Raw genomic sequence first — 17,173 nt, forward strand, 5'->3', positions numbered from 1 at the left:
TAAAATAGTGTTTACCCTCTGTATTTGTATGCATTATGTGTGTAAACCTATGAACTATAGTTGTATTTTTTTCTACACTCACTAATTACTGCACAGAAATAGCATCCCTTTACACATCTGCCCAAGCGCGACCTCAGTGATTCTAAGATTTACCGAAGTGGGTTTATTTTTCCTTATTTGAGCTTTCGGTACTCCCAGCATTGCAACACAACCAGCACTCAGCAGAGCCTGTACCAGGCAGGAGCCCATTTCAAAGTTTTCCAGCTCGGGGGTCCTGAGCTCAGCTCTCAGCACAGACCTGTGCCCGTGACAGGGTGACATGAGCATCACCCACCTCCTGCTGAAATGGTGCCGCTGCACGGGCAGAACCCACCAGCGCCCTCAGCCTGAGGGGCCTGAGGGCGTCTGCAAGGGGGGAAAACCAGACAAAGCAATTTAAATCCCGTGCAAATCCAGGGAAAATTTCACATCTTCTCCACAAGGGCCATTAACGCCCTCCAAGTTCTGCACAGGTTTTCCCCGAAGTATCACCCATCTCCAGCAGTTAATGGTTTGATCTAAAGCTCTGCTGTTGTCTCGTGCCCTGGCGCTTTCCGGACACCCACAGACTCTGGAAGAGCTTTGTGAGGATCCCCGCGATCCCCTCACGAGGCACCGCCCCGCCCCAAAGCCTCTGCTCTCCTCCAGCCCGGCAGCAGCGTGCCCCGCTCCGCACCTCCTTCCCGCCGGCCAGCCCACGCCTGCGCCCTTTCCGCGGCCCTCACAGCAAACAAAATGGCGCCGCACCTCGACTCCCACGGCCCTCACAGCGAACAAAGGGTGCCGCTCCCGTGCCACCGGCTCCCATTGGCCGTTCCTGCTGCCAATCACCGCGCCAGCCTATCAGACCTCGCCGCGGGCTCGCGCGCCCCGCCCCCGGGCGGGAGCCGTGAGGGCGCTGAGGCGGCGGCCGCCCTGAGCCGGGCGGGGGTTCGCGAAGCCCCGGCGTTGGGGTGGTTTGTTCAGGCTACACCGGCCTGAGACAGTCACACGCATGTTGCACTTCAGTGTCAGCTCAGTTCCACTCACCCCCCTTCAGGAAGAACTTAGAGCACCATGAGGGAACACTTGACTTCAATGCTACACCCATAAAACGTGGCTCCTGAGCAGGGCCCTTGTGCTCGCCCGTTTGTCCTGCCATCCCTGTACTGCCTGCAACTCTGTGGACACAGTATCCTAAGAAAACGCCCTCAGCCCCGGATTCCACTGCCCTCTTCATTAGCATGCTGAAAACGCAGCAAAACAAACCCTCATTCCTCAAAGTCATTAGGACATGCAGCAGTAAAGTCTAGCAAAGCCCTGAAGGCTTTTGTAGGCAGAGACCTTGATTGTCGTCGGTAATACAGAAGGAAAAATACCACACAATAAAAAAAATGGAGGAAAAAGGAGGAAAAAATAAAATAGAAAGTAATCCCTAGTGTGTCCAGTGGTGGCTCCTTTATTTAGTTTAGAAGGACCCTCGGTTGAGTTTGTTGGCTCACACGAGGTTCCCTGATCCATCAGGGCACCGGCACAAGCCCTGGTGATCCACCCGCAGTGTTGTCCCTGCTCCCACCCGGGGCTGGAAAACCTCCCTGGATTAAGCTCTTAACGTTCGGCATCTCCGAAGTGTCTAAAGTTAGGCTGGATGAATGCGAGCCAAGCTGTTGAACAGATGGAGTGAAATCCTCCTCTTGATAACAGGAACTTTATATCACTGCCACGGATAAGAAGGGCAGCTAAAAAAAAGTCAGGGAGGTAGTTATATAAATTTCCAGACGGCTTACCAGCAATGCTTAAAGGTAAAACTTTCTGACAGATCCTGAATATCCACTTCCAGCTGCGGACCCTGAGCAGCCAAGAAGTTCTGCAACACAAATGAGATTGTAACACTGGATCTCCCACACTGAGCCCATCGGAACTGAGTGATACAGCACAAACACACAAAGCATTTGGAGCCCGGAGCCGGGGGCACAGGGGATTAAACCCAGTTCAGTGCTCAAACCCAGCTTAGAGGCACATGTGAGCTCAAGGGTGACTGACTACCAGCAAGTAACCATCTTATTAATGCCAAAAATGCTGCCAAACACACTCATTTCTTTTCACTTACAGGGCTGTAAAACACTCGTGCTTCACAGCAGCTCTGACTCAATGGCCCTGGTTTTTTACCTTGCCTATTCATAGTTTTGAACATCTGCAAATTTCCTCATCTTAAAACTGACCTGCTTCCTTGTGTAATTCCATGTAATTGTGCTTCAAAAGATGCACATCTCAGCACAGGATCCATTTTTCTTGATTAGTTGTGGATATTTTAGATGGAGTGAAACACCTTGGTAATTCTGTGCATCAAAAACCTTCAGGTAGGCATGTAAAATAATCCATAATGGCTGGAAGCTGCCTGTGAAATATTTCGGATGAAATGCTGGGAAGCAGTTATGTATGTCCCACATCATACTAAAAAGGGGAGTATATCTGCCTGCAATTTGGAGGTAATGTTTACTTAAAGAGTGGAAGAAATCTGAACAATAAAGCAGCTTTCCCCTCCCTCTAAGTACCTCAGTTCTGGAGGAAAGTACACCCTTACACTATTTCCCAGTCCCTTTGAGGAAGACAAGTGAATGAAGTGCTCTGGGTTGTTTCTTCCTCTCCCTACTTACCTTTAAACTTTAATTAAAAGTTGTAATTACAGAGAAATTGCAGAGCTGACCTTACCAAGGGATGCCCCTCTGGGAAAGACAAAGCAGCAGAGACCACGCACAGCCACATAAAACCATTCTCTTAAAGCAAAAGTAGGGCTGGAAAGGTGACACCACAACAGCCTCCTAGAGCAGGGCTGCTTCCCCAGTCACCTTTAGTCGTTTTGGTGACAAAAATGCATTTTCACTCCTTGTTCTCTCTGCAGAACACGGAGCTGGGGAGCTGAGCTGCCCCGTGACCCAATTAGTGCACCCTCCAGTCGTGCAGCTAAAAATCCTGGGGAGGATGACGGGAACCACACATGACCCCACGGAATGTGGTGCTGATGGTGATAAGCAGAGCTTGCCTACATCTATTTTGCAGATTCAAGCAGAATTTGGAGGGCCATGGGAAAAAAAAATGTTCTAAATTGGGCATGTTTGAGAAATACTGAGTCACAAGTCTCAAGCTGCACAAGGTCATTTTGCAGTTTCTTTTTTCAAAGCAAACCCTAGATTTTATTATATAAACCAGTGTTGGCAGCACTCAGAACATGCAGTCTTTTTTAGCAAAGCCCTTTGCAGCATGACTATAGTTTCAGTCTTGGAGAAGCCCGCAGATGCTACTGCTTCTACTTTAAGAAGAGAATTAGTTTTATATTGCAAAATATTTAATTAACTTCCTGTTCAAATGAAATGAAACAAGAAAATAGTTATACAATTTTACTAGTTTATATTTCAATTCATAAAGTATACACACTGCAACTATGCTACCACAATGTCCACGCATCTAATATTGATGGAGTTACAGTATTTTTTTTTGGTATTAAACAATAGGGATAATGTATGCAGTTAAGGAAAAAAGCTTGGACATAGCATGTTCTATCCCGTAGTTACAGAGTACATTAGCTAGCATTAGTACAGTAAACAAGAAAAAGGTAGAAATACAAAATAAACCAAATATCTTTATATACAAACCAGTGCCTCTTATTGTTACCAGCTTATACTCACACTGCACACAAAATTTATCCACTGATGCAATAGATACTTCAGCATAACACAAACCATTATAAATTAAAAAATTACAAGGTGCAAAACTCCATTCTACAGCTTTCTGGTGAGAACTCAATACAATCCAAGGAATAAGGACTCCAAGCACGTTTAGCACCTATTAGTGCAACTGCATCGAGCGTGAAGAACGACCTACACCCCCTGGGAACTCCCAGGGAAGAGAGGGGACAGCTAGAGATGCTCGCAGCTACACCCACGCTGTGATTTCTGCCTCATATATATCTCAGTTTATTGTTTCTTTGTCCCATTCATACCTATGTGCAAAACTAAAACCTGGAAGCTCCGGGGGAGCTCCGCAGAAGGCCCTGCTACAGCCGGGTAAAAACAAACAAACAAACAGGAACAGAACAGAAACCGGACAGACCCCAGACAGACTCGGTTCCATGTCAGCCCATCCACATCATTAGCACTCTGGAGCAGTCCTGGGGGGGGCAGGAGAACGCTGCTGATATGTGGATGAACAACATGGCACGAGTGAAACGGAAACTCGCCAAGAACTCGCATTATTCTTGTCTAGCACTTCCACAAGTCTCCCAGCCTGCGGTGGGGGATTGGTTTGGCTGCCCATGCCAAAAAAGCCCAGAGTTGCATAGAATTGATTAGTAACAGAAAGAAATGCCAAACACAGAGAGATGGATGCTACATCTACTAAAACAAAGTGGGGTTGCTCGACAGGAATGCTGAAATCATCCCCATTCATAAAGCAAAACATGTCACCTCCTACTCTCCATTTCCTACCTCTGGGGACTGCTTTCTGGCACTGATGTAGTTCTTGATAAAGTTGTCTTTTTTTGTTGCATTTTTTCCTTTTTTCCTTTTTTTTTCCTTTTTTTTTTTTTTTACTTCGTTAGTGACACTTTTCCTTTCAAATAAAATATTAAAAAAGGTTATAACTGTAAAAAAACCTATCATATGTAAACTTAACAATTAGGGTTTGGTAAGTTCTCGTACCTAGTCTGTGAAAAGCCTCCAGCCAGACGCAGAATGGAGTGTTTCTCTGAAGAGCTTCAATCTAGCTACATCACCTGTTAAATATCAGTAGTATGAACATCCCATGTCTAGCAATAAAACCTCTCCCGTGTTTCCATCCTCTTTATCACTGACCTATTGAAATCCTGACATGCTGTGTTTCTATTTTATTTACATTCTGGTCCTCTCATGTCACAGAATTAAACATCTGGCCAAGGAAGGCAACAAAAGGTGTTGTGTTAAAAGGTGTGTTTGACAGAACTGCTTTTCAACAAGTCTCTTTTCCTTGGACTCCAGTCACTGTTTTTATAGAGCTTATTGTTCTGTTGAACCACGTTTTCTTTGCAGCTTGTACTTCATTCAGGGCCAGACCCAAATGGTGCTCCAAGTCCTGCAAACACAAGAGTAATTATTTTGTTATGCATTCACAGTACAAGGTTATAGGAGTCAAACTTAGAAGGCTCTAGGACATCTACAACCTCTTGGCCACTTTTAGAAGTTAAACCAGTCTTACATAAGTTAAAAGCAGTTCAACAAGCCAATGAAGAGAGGAAAAAAAAGCTTTGAAAAGCAAAACAAGACTTGTGTCCTTGCCCTTAGTGAAACATTCCCCTTTCTTCAGTACATCCAAACCCTTTAATTCTCTCCCATCTGAGGAGGAGCTACTCCCACAGGAAGTGGACTTTCTACAAACTAATTTTTACCTTTCTGTGAACAAGCAGCACTGACACACCAGTTTTAGGCTAAAAGAACAACGTTGTCATTTTTTACACAAATACCTCAAGTACCTGGAGTGCTTTCCAATCGTGTTTTAAGAAACATGTCTAACATTTGTCACATGTTAGCTCTTCATTTAACACTGATTGCGAGATAAAGGAGTGTGTGATTCAGTGCTCTGTCACAGCTTGGATCCCTTCCAAGCAGTTGCAGAGGATCAGGCAGTCAGTGCTGCACTGCAGACAGGCAGATGTCTGCAAGTTGGAGGAGCTGGTAAATACAGTTCGTGCAACTTCAATTATGTTGTCTGCACACACCGAGTTTCAGCCCCAGTGTTTGGTTAAATAGCACAGGCAGGAAATAGCAGGTTACAGTTTCAACCAACAGGCTCTGTTCCAATCCCTCCACAATTCCCACACACATTTTTCTAGGAATGCAGACGCTCTGTACAGACAACAGAAGGAACCTCCAGAGCATTACCTGTATTTTACATTCCGCCTCCACAAGCTGCAGTTTGGTCTGGGCCAGCTCAAGCTCCATCTCCCTCAGCTGGTTCTTCAGCGTTTCCTTCTCCTCGTCCGTGTCCTCGTCCGACCCGTCCTTGGCAGTGCTGGCCACCTTCACCCGGCCCTCCTTGTTGAAGAACTCCCGGCAGTGCTCGCAGTCATCCACCTTTTGCTAAACAAACACCTGGGTGTGAACCAAGGGCTGGGCATGTGATCAAAGCCTCTTCCTGCCTCTGCACCAGGGGGATCGCTCATGGGAACCTGTGGGCAGGCACAGCCAAGCAGGAACTCCTGCCACCCCCACCTCGTGGGCTCTGCAAACTGCTGTGTTACTTGGCTACAATAAGGGGCTTTGTCCCACCCCCAGGTTACTTTAAGGTAAAAGACAGTCAGAGAATCTCTTCCAGAAAAAAAAGACCCCTCAGAAAAATTGACAGTTATTATTACCCAGCATCAACATTATCCTGTAACCACTACAGCAGGACAGGGATGACACCTACTCATCTTTTCTCCCAGACCTCCCCCTTGTAATCTTCTCTTTTATCTACAGGAACTGTCTTGCAGCCACCATTTTAATAATGCAATAAATTGTGTGCTTGCTGGCAGGATTTTGCTAAGGGACTGAAACATTGGAGACTGTGCATCTCTCTGGTCTCTTACCCGTATTTTCTCAATTTCAGCTTTATTTGCTGTTTGTTGCTTTTCCAGTCGCTCACTCAGCTGGGAACAAATCTGACAAGCAAAATTATGTTACCAGACCATTTATAAATGTAAATTTCCTCCCAAATGAATGCTAAAGTACAAATAAATGCTACTGCAATATTAAGATGGATAGTCTGAGGACTCTTAGAAAGCCAGGAAAATTGGGATGCTGCATTAAGTTGTCCCATTGTTCGTATTCCCATTCTCTACATCTTCTTCCATTCCCACAGGAAAAGGTGCAGTTTCAATGTAAGTTATTAGCAGTTTGGCCTTGCTAAAGGAGCCAGAAAAGGTTAAGAATAACATGGCTCTTTTTGTTGCCTTTGGGATAAAAGAACCGTCAAGACAGAGTAGTAAAAAACCTAATTCATTCCCTGAAACCTGTTATGGGCCCACTAAAAAGATACATGAATGTGTTCCCTTGATACCTTGTGATGGGGAGCTTGAAAACCAAAGGAAATCTTTGAAAGGAAAATGGCATCTTCTTTTTATTTCTTAGGTGCTATTACCACTTGATTGAAAAAGGAAAGCTGGGAGAGAAGTTTTTGTGGATGAGGTGAACCTTTGATCCACAGGAGCCCATCTGAACAAGGTCAGGCTGTGGTGACTGATCAAGTACAAACACCCACATCAGGGGCAGACAGGACTGACCACCAACACCAGCACCTCAGCAAAAGAAAAGGCACAACCAACCCCAGGCTTCCCATGTCTCCTCAACTGCATGGCACAGATCACACTGACTTCCCGAAATCTCCTAAAATACCTGGGGAGGTCCTGCACTTTGGTAGCAAACCACATCCCCCTGAGGTTGTACTCACCTGTTTGTAGTCACCAATAATAGAGCTGTTCTTTTTGATCTCTGACTCTGCCTTATCCAGTTCCCTACGACACATTTCCTTCAGCTGCAGGAAAGAAAAAGAAAATAAAGGGTTTATATGGCTATAGTCTGAAAAATACCCAGGTGGTATTTCCTCCTCCTCCTTAACCTCCCTGCTCTGCTCTACACCAGGGAGCAATGGCCCAGCTCAGCTCCACAGAGGCAAGGAAAAGCTGGGCTTTGGTGGCCATCACTGACAGAACAGTGGACTGGTGAAGGGAAGGAAGCACTAAAACAGTGCTGCCAGCTGAAGTCCTGCACTGCCTCTCTGTGCAGCAGCCCTGGCACAGCCTGTGCCTTTGTGATTCCGAGTGAACAATTCCCACCCTGCGAAGCACCTGGCAGGGAAGTGCCAAATCCTGCTCTGCTGACGTCCTTCACAGCGCAGAAGAGGGACAAACATGACTTAGAACATTAAGCCCTTCCCACACTTGTCACTTGTTATTTTTATCATTTCTGCACTGTACAGAACAGTGGAAATGGCAGAAATGCCCCCAACCTGAGCAGATTCTTCCTCCAGGCGCCTCTTTTCTTCCTCTGCATCAATCAGCTTCTGTTTGGTCATCAGCAGTTCCTTATTCAGGGCATCTGCCTTCTCCTCTGCCTGGAACACAGAGTGGAGGCAGCACTGAGGGGCTTCCCTGCTGTGCCTCCACCAGCACAGAGCCAAGAGTGCAGCCCTGTCAGTCTTGTTAAGGTTTGGCTCACTGTTATTAAAAACAGTACAACTTTATTCTGAAAGTTATTTTTCTAAAAGTTACCATTGCAATGGCAAAGCATCAACAAATCAAAATTAGTGAACAGCACTTACATCCCATCACTCCAAAACTTCTTGAATTCAGTGATTAGTTTTAGCAAAACTGGAGTAGGGATTGCTCCAAATAAATCCAATAACAGAATTAAGTTGTTTTCTTTGTATCCAGACTGGAAGTTGACCAATACATTTTGAAGACAACCAAAGGCACAGCACAGCTCACAATGTGCAAGATCGATAAAAGACTAACAACCAGCTCAGACCTAAGCTCAATTTGCAAACATTCAACCTTGCAATGAAAACAGAATTAATGAAAAAGGCCTCTACAAGGTTTAAAAAGCCCTCAGAATTCTATGGCACCTACCAAGGGATGTCATACATCTCTTATGTCACCCAGAAAATACTGCATGAAAAAGCTGAGCTACCAAGGCAAACATAAGAGCCAGGCCCCTCTCTCCTGCCTCCTTAAAGAAATGTCCCACCAGAAACCAACAATCCCTTTTTACTGCAGTTTTTTAAGAACAAAGATATGTTATTGAAAAATTTCAGGCTCTTTATAAACCACTAAAAACTCTGCAAAGTTAAGACACCTCTTCCTGTCTCACACACACAACACAGCACTTCCCAATAGGTGTATGGATTCTACATAAAAATAGATCAATAACTCAACTGATATATAAAATCTTCAGAAAGTAGCTGTACCGATTCCCTTCAAAGGAACAAAATCAAAAAGTGAATTTTAGTCCCTTAAAAGTCCTGCTGATCCTTTAAAACAGATGGCAAAGGCAAAGAGAACATCTTTTCATTATAGATGGATTTTAAGCTGTTTTAAAGTTAAAGCAAACTGGGATGTGGGAGCCCAACCACAGCAGAAATATGAAGCCTATTTTCTGGTCTAGTGAAAGGATATTAAGGAAATTCTTGTATTTTCAAATGCTTTGCTTTGATCTTTTAGGTTGCAGATTTCAGACATGCCATGAAGGCATTAGAAAAGGTGTGTTAAACAATGTCCTTCGGTACTTCCCTTTCAGGACATTGGGCTGGCAGAAAGAAACTTATTTCAGGATCCAATTAAAAGAATTAATCAGGGTCCTAAAGTAGGATCAAACCTACCTATGTCCTCCCTGGGGATAACCCAAATGCTGCCAAAAATCATTTACCATCTTTGAAGACAAGACTATCATATATCCAGTGAGGCATATCAAAGGTTTTGTCTGATTTTGTTCCCCTCCCAGTTCTCCATTTAAACAAAACAATGTAAAAGTGTAACTGTGTCTCATACAGGCTCAAGCAGCCACAAACAACAGTTAAAAACTGGTAGAAAAAGCTCCTTCAGGACATTTTTTGCTGGAGTCCACTCCCTGAGTGCCAGTGCTGGGCAGCCTGTAGAGCCTTCTGGAAGCCTCACTAATGAAGGGGAAAAACCCAGGCAGGAGGAGGTGAACACACCAAAGCGTGGTGAAAAGCTGCTTCCTGATTCACACACCTTAACACCAAAGAGCAGTAATTGTAAAAAACCTGACAGTCATAAACCAAATCTCAGCAAGAGCAACAATCACCCACTGGCATCAACATTTAGGACAGGAACATTATTCCAACAGCAAGTTTCCAGGAGGCCGTGGGAAACCTTAAATTCTCTGAGGCAGATACACAGGAACATTTGAAAGCCTGTCAACTCCTGCACTGTATGACTTTCAGAAGTCATTTTCCTTTGAGATTTCAGAAATGCACTTATCTTGGTACAGAACAAGAATGGCAAAACACGAGCACTTGAACTCTTCCCCTCACCTCCCCCAGCAGACACACGAAATGTGCTCCAGCCTGCCATGTGCTAGAAATGCCAGCACCTTTCTGCCTCTGCATGTCCTGTCAAAAGAGAATAAGCATATCTCCCAAAATAATAAAATAATAAAATCTCCCAAACGTGAATGTGTAAAGAAGGGAATGGGACAGGAAGCTGAAAAAAAATTCCTGTAACCCAAAGTGAACCTCACATTTCCTCCTCAGAGCTCTCCTGACATGGAAAGAGCCCAGGAGGGGGAGTTCACAGGGGCAGATTCCAACCAGCCAAATGGGAACCACAACAGCGTTCTCAGAGTTGCCCGAGGTACCTGAGAGCCTGAGCCACGCCAAGCCAGACAGACTCAGCCTTTCAAGTTTATCAGGCACTTTGCAAAGCCTGTCTGCTGTGAAATCATATTCATAAAAATCCCAGGAAAAGAGAATCCAGCATCCATGTTACTGTCTCTGTGACAATTCAAAGACTTGGCATAGCTCTTGCTAGACTTTCTTTGAACATACAGAGAGAAGAAGGCAACTACCCAAGTCCGGGCTCAGAAGCTCTCCTTTCCCTCAGATTACTCAGAATGCTTTTCACACTCATCAGTATTTCAGCCACCAGTCCTGTGTCACAGGCCTGATCATCAGTGTGCAACAAGGATGTGGAGGAAGGAATCCTGGCCCACCCAAATAAAAACTACTCCATGTATCTCCTCTCCAGTGAGAGCAGCAAGAAGGAATTAGCCCTTGTCTGCACTAGACAGCACAAAGACACATCTTACATTGTCCAGGTCCTTCCTCAGCGCGATCTTGCTGGTCACCAGCTCGTGTGCCAGGTCATCATTCTCCTGCTCCAGCCTCATGTTTGCCTCCTGCAGGCGCCGGTTCTCCCTCTGGGGGACACAAGACAACAGGGATCCACAAAAAGGCCTTCCCAGGTGTTTGTGTCTAGAACACCAAGCCTACTGTGCCTACACACAAAAGCCAGCCTGGTATCCTGAAGTATGCAAAGACAACTCTACCTGCATGACATTCCCTGAGGACAGAACTAGCTAATCATACTATAAATATAAAATAAATACAGTATTAGCCTTGAGAAGAAACCAGGTATAAATAACTCTGCTCAGCTATGACTTGTTGAGCTACAGAAATGTTTCTGAAGCCTGCAATGGGAGGGGTATCATTCTGCCATCGATACCTTGCCAGGCGCTTCCTGCAAGTGCTGCTTTTCCTGGCTCAAAATAGAATTTGCATGTAGGAAACAGGTGAGAGAAGAGGATCCTGGGAAAAACACTCTATTTTCTCCCTCCTGTTACAACTCCCAGCACAGAGACAAATACTAAACAGTTTACATAAAACTTTTCTGATTAAAATACATAAATTTATATGTCTGTGTGTGTTATTGTAGTATGTGTACACATACATAACTTTATATGTGTAATTTCTTCCTATATTTATTTGATAAGTACACTACTCATAAAATTATATTCTTACTGTAACATACCTCATTTGAAATTAGGGAGAGGAGTAAAGGCAGGATTGCAATCATGGAAGGCAGAGCTAGAATTAATTAGGCATTTCCTTTCTGTTCATGGGTTTTGGTGCAGTTGGCATGTTACACAAGTGCTAGAAACAGGCTCTACTGAAACACTTCTGCAACCCCAAATATAAATTCATATTATTCTTTTTTTGCACAAAGCTGGGCTCACAATAACCCCATCCTGATTAACACTGCCAGTACAGAGAAAGATTCCCTTCAGGGAGCCAATTCCCCTGTTGCATCCAAACTGGTCACCAAACAAAAAGAGCTCAAAAAAAAAAGGAGGCAAAATAGGAATTTCCTGTTTGTTAAATCAGACTGGAGAAGGTAAATGTTACCTCAAATCTTTCTATAGGATCCTCCTGTTGAGCTTGCTGCTCTCTCATGGTATGATATTCCTTTTCATATTTCTTCAGCTTCTTCTGGCTAATCTAAATTAAAGCAGCCCATTAGTTCCTGCCCAGAACATCAATAAAAGAACACAATTCACACAAGGTTATGATACCAGCTTTAGGCAACTGCTGCCTTCTACAAAACACAGCTCATGGCTTCCCCCAGCTCTGAGTGTCAAACCCTCAGAGATGGTCAGAACCTCGATTCCACTCAGTACAATGACAGCAGCATCTCTGCCTCTCATCCTTTTGTGGAATACAGGGAAGGTTTCCAGAGGCACCCAGAGCATCCTGCCCCAGCTCTCCCTTGGTGCTGCCCAGCTCTCTGCTGCTCCACACACTGCAGTGGCTCAGCAGAACAGAACCCCACGAGCCAGGTTTAATTTCTGAACTGGTCTGATGCAGAGGCTTCTTCAGCTGTAACATTTACCATCACACAGAGGTATTTGGTTTACTTTAACATGAGACTGCAAGTGCTGAAAGGGCAAGTGCAGGCTCAGCTGACATCTCTGCTGGTGTCACTCAAGCTCAGCAGAAAACAGCCCAGGCCCTGGGTTGCTGAGGTGTCTACACAAGCAACAGCTCTGAGGCATGTGAGCCCTGTCCTGTGCTGCTCTGGGCTTTGGGCAGCTGGAATGCTGCCCTGGGCTCCCATGGACACCAACACCAGCAAAGGGACTCTCTCACGCCCCAGTTTCCCCTTCTGTGAGAAGGGACAGAAAGGTGATGTTGAATTCATTATTTTTTTGTGCCCAGTGCTCAAGTCCTACAGGGCCAGGGAACACAAGGGAGGCTGTAACAGATCCTGCCCAGCACCTTTCCTGGTGTCACCTGGGCCATGTGCTGCAATGGTTCAGAACAGGGACCATGCCCAGAGCACTGTGAGCATTTCACATCCCACTCACTGTGCATCTAAACGAAATCTCTGGCATTAAAAGTTGCTACTAAACCTTTAGTATTATTTCAGTAACCCAAATAAATGGCTATGGTTTCCTCTTGAAAAAACCCTTGTCTGAGAAACAGGCTCAATTTTACATGCATAAACGACAGGGAGAATGGAAAACGTGTTTGGTTTCTCTTCTCTTCTCTCTGGTTTTATCATTAACAGCCTTCCTGGAGAGGAGCTGCAGAAACCTGGTGGCCAGGCTCCCTCTAGTGAGGGCTGGCCAGAAGCACCTCCCGGCCCTTGGGACGAGGATGGCCCTTTTGGAGATGCCACCCCCTTTGCCTGGAGCAGCTCCAACCACATCACAACTGCAGGAGTTATTCTTACTAAGCACCCCAGACACCCACCCAGAGTATTAACCCTTCCCTGACAGTGAAGGCAGAACCTTGAGTGGATTATCTCCCTGCTCTGCCTCTGCTCTAACACTGCCCAAGTCTTTGGGTGTCGTACCCCAAATCTCCAGCTGTGTAAAGGTTAGATCTTGACAAGTCAGGCATCCAGCCATGCAAGAGAGCAGGAAGGCAGACACACCACTGTATTTTCATCTTCTTTTCCAAGGACATTAAGAGTGTTTGCCTTTTTCAGGTGATCCTGGGAAGATTTGCCACTGTCACCAATTCCAGGCACTGGAGGCCTGGAGGGATCCCTGCCCTGGGAAGGATTCTTGGTTTGCACAGTCAGAGGAAGCAGAAATGGACACTGCAGTCCCATCACAGTTTTTTGGGGGCACAGGAGGCAGCTAATATAACTCTGCTAACATTTGTTGCTCAGAGAAGCTGCAGCTGCCCCATCCCTGGAAGTGTCCAAGGCCAGCTTGGACGGGGTTTGGAGCAACCTGGGCTAGTGGAAGGTGTCCCTGCCCATGGCAGGGGTGGAATGACATGAGCTTTAAGGTCCCTTCCAACCCAAACCACTCTGTGATTCCATGATTTGATGGCAACAATGATGAGTGACTTTAAGAATCTAGTGTTGTCTCCAGCTGATCCTTTGCTGACCTCCTTTCAGCAGAATGCTGTTCTAATCACAATGCCTTAGCCAGGCTACTTCTCCCTTCCTATAAATTATTTATTTTGACATCAGGCCCTTTTCTGCTCAAAAAAACACTTGCAGATACAGAGCTGGAGATTTCTACTGACAGCAAAGGACTTATGTATTAGGTCAAGGAAAGCAATATGTGCAGCACTTCCATCAGATGTGATACACAAGTGTCCAGCACCTGTGTTGAGCCCAGCAGTGCTGTCTGTGCTTTCTCCATAACCTCCCCTTTAATCCCCCCAACCCTCACAGCACTCCACAAGCTGTGGACAACTTTGCCATGTCCACTCAGAGACTGTTTGCTTGTGCCACTTCACACAGCACTGGGAATGCAGGGAATTTTGGCAGAGTGGGAAGAGGAACAAGTTGTTATTTGGGAACATAAATGATAAATGTACTTATTATCACAGAATGAGAGAATATGCTGGACAGAACAGACCCACAGGGATCATCGAGTCCAGCTCTTAATCCTGCACAGGACCACCCCCAGGAGTCACACCGTGTGCCTGAGGGATCTGAACCAGAGGCATGTGCAACATTTAATCTGTGGCTAATGCTAAATTAGAGTCAGGAGATAAAACAGCTTTAGTCTTGATTATTCTGTAATTTCTGCACTAGTTTCATAAAAGATATGCTTGAACTCTGTGCAGAATACTGGTATCCACACTGCTACTACACCAGGATCAGGATCCCAAGCTGCCTTGGATGTTAACATGCTGTGCAAGTTGTGTAATTCCACGCTGATGCTGCAAAGATTTCCTGTGGTGAATCTGAAGGAGAGGGGATACTTTGAACCACACCAGTGTGTCCAACTCAAAACTAATCTACACAACCATATCCAATTAACCTGCATTTGCATTTGGACGAGTGAGTTGCTGGGTTACAGCTGGAGACAGGAGGTGTCCCCAGAGAGGAGCCTGCAGTGCCAGCACCCTCACCTTCATGTTGCAGGCCAGCTCCATCAGCTTCTTGGCGTTCTCCTCGGAGCGGTACCGCTTGGGCAGCTGCACCCGGAAGAACTTGAGAGCCCCCTCGAAGTCAGTCAGTAACAAATCATCCTTGGTGGTCTGCACACAGGGAGACAAACACCAGAAAAAGCCCGTTCTGTACAACTGCTGAATTTCCCAGAGACAATAAAGCAGCAAGAGTTTTGGAAAGCTCTCAAAACATCACTGCTTCTTAACCTTCTGCAAAGAGTGCTTGTTTCTATTTCTGCAACCTTCTATTCACCCCCCCAAAAAAGCACTGTCCTGCACAGGATGTGCCAGACCACAGCACGTGTAACACAGGGAGTTGTTGGTTTCTTAAAAGAAAGCATCATATTTTTGTAAACAGCGTCTTAATTTTTTATATTCTTAATGTTTTCATGATGATTCATAAACCACAGAGTAACATTGTATACTCACTTTTAATAATCCCAGTGCAACGTTAAAGATAACACTTATTCCCTGGAAAAAAAAGGAAGACAAAACAAATTAATTTCTCAGTGTTTACAAGCCTGGGTATGAATTTATTTGGTGGGTTTTGTTGCTTGTCTAGTGTCTGTGAAAAGGAAAACCAGGATACACATGTAACCAGGTGCTCTTTTAAATCAAAGGCCCAGAGAATGACTTTGCAAACAACTGGGAAAGTGTCTTTACTGGAGAGCCATTACAGAGAGCAAAACAATTAACACAGTTTTACTATCTCCTCATTAGTCTAAAACGATGAAGGCACTGTTGTGCTCTTTATTTATTTTTAATGACTAGTTGGCCAGCTCAAGATAATTTAATTTTCATATAGCAACTTCTGCAAACACCAATTCAAATGCAACAATATATACACCAACACATCAAGTTCTCATCTTCCAAACCTGGGACAATTTGTGTCATGAAAAACAAAGTGACTCACTCCAGGACGAGTCCCACGGCATCTACTTTGCCACTACTCCTTACAGTGCTTTATTGATATAGTCCAATTAAACACCAACAGTTCCCATAGTCAGCAGTAGCACACACCTTCTCCAGGGGTCCCTTTGGTAATTGTGACACTTTGCTCATCTTATTTCAGGATTGTCTTTCTTCTTCCCACCTAATTATTCTTTCACTATTACTTTACAACGATTAAAAAAACCCTTAAAACTTCCCTATGAGCACATTTACTATTTATGAACTGAAAATGTGTTTCTAAACAAACAGAACTCATTTTCTCCATACCATCTGCTGCTTCCTATTCCACTGGCACATGGACAAAGCAAGCAGCAGACACAGAGAAAGGGCAGGAACACTGACCAGGAGGTTTATGAATGCTGGAACCCTTCAGTGAAGGAAAAGCCACTTCACAGGAACAACTGCAGATCCAAGGAAGAATGGATGTGTAATGTCACCCAGCAAATCATTAAATAACTCAAGGATGCTTCAGTGCAAGATGGGATTTGTTCACTGATGTTAATAAGCACTGACTCTAATTACACTGCTTACCAGCACAGCACCAAACACACTGTTCTAAACATGACTGCAGACAAAATCTCCATGTAAAGAACTTTGCTCTCTAAATATATCCTGTGAAACAGAGAGAGACTTCAAGTTTCCCCAGAAAAAAGAGCTCCAAGCTTGTTGCCCAGCATGAAAGTTAGCTGGGCAATTTTATACCCAATGGCCTCCATGCAATAATATTCTAGGAAAAAAATAAGTTCTCATTGTGTATAATACACTGTAACAAGAGAAGAATCCACATATTTTTAAATTAACTCTTATGCCATGAGCACTGTTTAGAGTCATCTCACATAGATTCAGCAATGCTATAGGAAATAGGAGATTATAATATTTTAAATAGATAGTGACTCCTAATTTGAATCTTTGAAATGTTGAGAACTTCTTTCATTGCAGAAATATAACACTTTACATAAAAATATCACCTGCCTTGCTCTGACAGAACAGATAGTAACAAGGACATGAACATAGTGACAAACTGTCAGGAGCTGGGAGCTGTGCAAGTCTGCAGTTATAACACACACCTCACACAGGAGCAAGTCAATAATATGGAAGACCATGTAGAGAGGGAATTTTGCAGTGAAGAGGGTCAGGAACCACTGGGAAGCATACATGTGTGCTTCCAGGCTGATGTCCAGGAAGTGGTTATACAGGTCAGGAATGTATTCCTGGGAATAAAACACACACACACACACAGAGTCAGTTAATTTAGACTATTCAG

General features: G+C 44.6%; 1 protein-coding gene and 1 long non-coding RNA gene across 3 annotated transcripts in view; both read right to left on the minus strand.

Moving 5' to 3' along the window:
- The window catches only part of LOC127480002 (uncharacterized), a 51,918-nt gene extending 51,116 nt beyond the window's left edge, over positions 1-802 (minus strand). Inside the window, exon 1 of the long non-coding RNA XR_007907743.1 lies at positions 716-802. This is a non-coding gene — a long non-coding RNA (uncharacterized LOC127480002). The remainder of the gene's footprint in view (positions 1-715) is intronic.
- Positions 803-4,533: 3,731 nt separating this feature from the next.
- RABGAP1 (RAB GTPase activating protein 1) overlaps positions 4,534-17,173 on the minus strand; it is a 74,059-nt gene continuing 61,419 nt past the window's right edge. For both annotated transcript variants that reach the window (XM_051807506.1, XM_051807507.1), the window contains 10 exons: positions 16,977-17,120; positions 15,388-15,429; positions 14,920-15,048; positions 11,947-12,039; positions 10,851-10,961; positions 8,035-8,139; positions 7,477-7,560; positions 6,617-6,688; positions 5,931-6,128; positions 4,534-5,124 (listed from right to left, as the gene is read on the minus strand). In XM_051807506.1, coding sequence (XP_051663466.1) covers positions 5,002-5,124; positions 5,931-6,128; positions 6,617-6,688; positions 7,477-7,560; positions 8,035-8,139; positions 10,851-10,961; positions 11,947-12,039; positions 14,920-15,048; positions 15,388-15,429; positions 16,977-17,120 — 1,101 coding nt within the window. In that variant the 3' untranslated portion in view covers positions 4,534-5,001. The remainder of the gene's footprint in view (positions 5,125-5,930; positions 6,129-6,616; positions 6,689-7,476; positions 7,561-8,034; positions 8,140-10,850; positions 10,962-11,946; positions 12,040-14,919; positions 15,049-15,387; positions 15,430-16,976; positions 17,121-17,173) is intronic.

This window comes from Manacus candei, unplaced genomic scaffold, assembly GCF_025592945.1.
Source record: "Manacus candei isolate 608988 ecotype Guabito, Panama unplaced genomic scaffold, ASM2559294v1 h1tg000071l, whole genome shotgun sequence".
Classification (NCBI taxonomy): domain Eukaryota; kingdom Metazoa; phylum Chordata; class Aves; order Passeriformes; family Pipridae; genus Manacus; species Manacus candei.